General features: G+C 54.2%; 1 protein-coding gene across 1 annotated transcript in view; it reads left to right on the top strand.

Moving 5' to 3' along the window:
* The window catches only part of CAMK2D (calcium/calmodulin dependent protein kinase II delta), a 153,129-nt gene that overhangs the window by 147,842 nt on the left and 2,069 nt on the right, over positions 1–3,218 (top strand). The window contains exon 13 of the mRNA XM_023520864.1: positions 55–130. Coding sequence (XP_023376632.1) covers positions 55–130 — 76 coding nt within the window. The remainder of the gene's footprint in view (positions 1–54; positions 131–3,218) is intronic.

The raw sequence follows: 3,218 nt of genomic DNA, 5'->3' as shown, positions 1-3,218 counted from the left end.
GGAGGGCCCCACTGGCCCCGGCCCCGTCCTCACCAACTCTGTCCTTGTCCCTAGCACGGAAGCAGGAAATCATCAAAGTCACGGAGCAGCTGATCGAAGCCATCAACAACGGGGACTTCGAGGCGTACACGTGAGTACGGACGCCTTCGGGCTATCGTCCCCAGCATGTGGACCCCGCATGCGACGTGGTAGCAGTAGCTTTGTTTCAAGCTGCGAAGGGGTCCAGTGGCCCCAGAGAGAGAGGGACAAGCTTCAGGTTTCGGCACGAGGAGCTGGTGGTGGCACACGGCTCCTTTGCCGGTGTCGGACGCACCGCCCCACCCACCGCCCGCAGAGAAGGTGCGCATGGCGAGGACGCGGGGCAGGGATGCAGCCTGCGGGGCGTGCGGCTTACGCAGCGTCCCCGCGCAGTTCTGGGAGGGAGCGGTTAGGGCTGCGTCTGCCCCCTGCAGCCTGCTCAGCTCACGCATTGTCGCCTTTCTGAGTTTGCCTCGTAGATAAAATTGTATTTGAAAAAAGGGGTTTTACACCGAATTTTGAGTTTGTAAACTAGGATGTCGGGTGTATAAAGGAAATCACTTCTATCGAGTAAAAGTAAAACATTCAAATAAGTAGGACATGAGTTTGAGGCTCAGTAAGTTGGCTCTTTGGGAGCAAATAAAAATCAGCCTCAGCCTTTCCTTTATACCGTCAACTGAGAAAGAGGTAAACGCAAGAAAGAGTTGGATTCTGATCTCTGGTCAGAAGGATCTTTCTAAGGCTAAAAGCTGGAGAAGTCGTCACAAACAAGAAGACAAAAAATTAGGCTCGTATAGTTTCTAAAAGCCAGTAAAACTAAAATATGTAAAACTCGTATAGTTTCTAAAAACCAAAATAAAACTAAGAGACAAACAATAAATAGGAAAATGGTATAAAACACGTCAGAAGTGACTCTGCACGGAGCGGATGAGGTGGGAAGTAGACGGGCACAGGACGGGACCTGGCTGCCCGCACGGAGGGACAGGAACGGCCAGGGAGCCATAAAGCGTGTCCACGCCCACCGTCGGGTCCACACCAGTGTGGCTGTGGCTGCATTTCCTGTGGGGTGACACCGTGACGGGGCCACCTTGTCCCCTGGACGGGGCAGAGATGGGCTAGCCCTTTAGGGCGGCCGCGGGGGCCGGCATCAGGGACGGTTGGGCGTTATGTACTAGAGGGTGTTTCTGCAGGTGGATCTCACTTTAATCCTGTGATTCTACATAAAACTTTCACCTGGGATGGACCCAGGAGCTGAATCACAGACAAGCATCATGCACAAAGGTGTCTGTGGAATCGGCGTTCGCGCGGTGACAAACTGTGCCAGCGTCGTGGCGGGCGTGGGCCCGCAGGGGCTCCAGTGGCCGGCAGATGCCCGCAGGGCTCCCCGAAGACAGTGGGGTGCGGGGCGTGCGCACACGGTTCCACTGTGAGAGAACAGGCATGAAAACGGATGAAGTGCCACGTTGGCTTTGGAAAGGAAAAAGAGATGATGCCTTTGGGAGGTGAAATTGTGGTTTTTCTGGCTTCTTTTCCAACTTTGTAGAATAAGGAGGCGTTGCGTTCCGCGTCAGCACAGATAGACGTCAGAACTAAGTCAGGTCCAGGACCGCTGCTCACGGGTTAAACTGATGGGCGGGCAGCTGCACACGGGAGTGGATGAGGTGGGAAGTAGACGGGCACAGGAAGGGACCTGACTGCACGGACGGACAGGAACGGCCACGGAGCTCATGAGTGTGTGTGTGTGCTCATGTGTGTGTGACTGCGCACATGTTTGAATGTGTGTGCTCATGAGTGTATGTGTACACGTGCATGACTGCGCACGTGTTTGTGTGTGCTCATGAGTATTTGTGTGCACGTGTGCGCGACTGCGCACGTTTGTGTGTGTGCATGTGTGCACGCACACTGCATGTTTGTAAGTGCACTTGTGTGACTGCACATGTGCAAGTATGTGTGCACACGTGTGTATGTGCATGACTTACACACAGTGTGTGTGTGTGGCTGCACATGTGTTCGTGCACGCATGCGTATTGTGTGGCTGTGTGCACACGTTTGTGTGCACTGCGTATGTGTGGGACTTCGTGTGTGCGTGCATGTTTGTGCCCACATGTGTTGCATGACTGCATGTGTGTGCGAGCATGCATGCACATGTGTATGCATGGCTCGGTGTGTGCACGTGTGTTTGTGTGACTGTGCGCACGTGTTTGTGTGTGACTGCGCACATGTTTGTGTACTGTGTGCATGACTGTGCACATGTGTTTGAGTGTGTGCACGACTGCATGTGCACGCGTTGAGTGTGTGCATGTGTGGATGTGTGGCTGAGTATGCACGTGTGTGCGCGCTGTGTGCATGACTGCATGTGTGCACAGTTTGAGTGTGTTCATGTGCGTATGTGTGTGGCTGAGTGTGCGCATGTGTGTGCACACTGTGTGCGTGACTGCGTGTGTGCACACACGTGCCCTGGTTCTGTAGCGCCATCGCCCAATGGGGTGGGAGGGGACCACAGAGCACGCGCGGGCAGAGGGCATGGCCCAGCTACAGCACCTGCTCCCTTTTCCCTCTTTGCTGGTGAAACCATGTTAGCCCCATATGATTCTGGCAGCCTGTGATACAGTGTGTGGGTTTTTAATCTTTCGATGGCGTTCCCTATGGAATGGTGAAGGTGGGTCTGGGTGGCGGTGAAGCACAGCACCTCCTGCACTCTGAACTTAGAGTGGGGCGACGTGAATAGTGCAGCCCCTGCCCACCTCAGCTCGCTCGTCCTTGCCTGTGGCGGCCCCGGTCTGTGCCAGTTTTGTGCACTGGGGCCCAGGGACCCCGGCAGGACCTGCCAGAGGGAGCCTTCGAGACGGGGAGGGTCCTGGGCCAGCTCTGAGACACCTGTTCAGACTCACACACACATACCAAGTTCCGCTTCGTGCATCAGTTATTAACTTGTGAACATTGCCAGGAAGTGTAGGATGTGACACCTGCTTTCAAATCAGTCACAGTTTAGATGTTTGTCATGGATACAGAAGGCGTCAAAGTATTTAGTTTTAGGGCTGAAACTGGCTCGCAGAGTGCCTTGGACTTGGACAGCATTTTAAAAATTGCGGAAAGTTTAGAGAATTCACCTTGGAAATAAAAACATAAGAACGTTTAAAAGGGGACCCCTGCGGTGGGCACAGTGTCCTCTGCAAGAGCTGGCTGTGCCACCTCGCCCC

Source organism: Pteropus vampyrus, unplaced genomic scaffold, assembly GCF_000151845.1.
Source record: "Pteropus vampyrus isolate Shadow unplaced genomic scaffold, Pvam_2.0 Scaffold282, whole genome shotgun sequence".
In the NCBI taxonomy this organism is placed as follows: Eukaryota; Metazoa; Chordata; class Mammalia; order Chiroptera; family Pteropodidae; genus Pteropus; species Pteropus vampyrus.
Note: the sequence above shows the minus strand (reverse complement) of the source record. Positions and strands in the feature narration are given on the sequence as shown.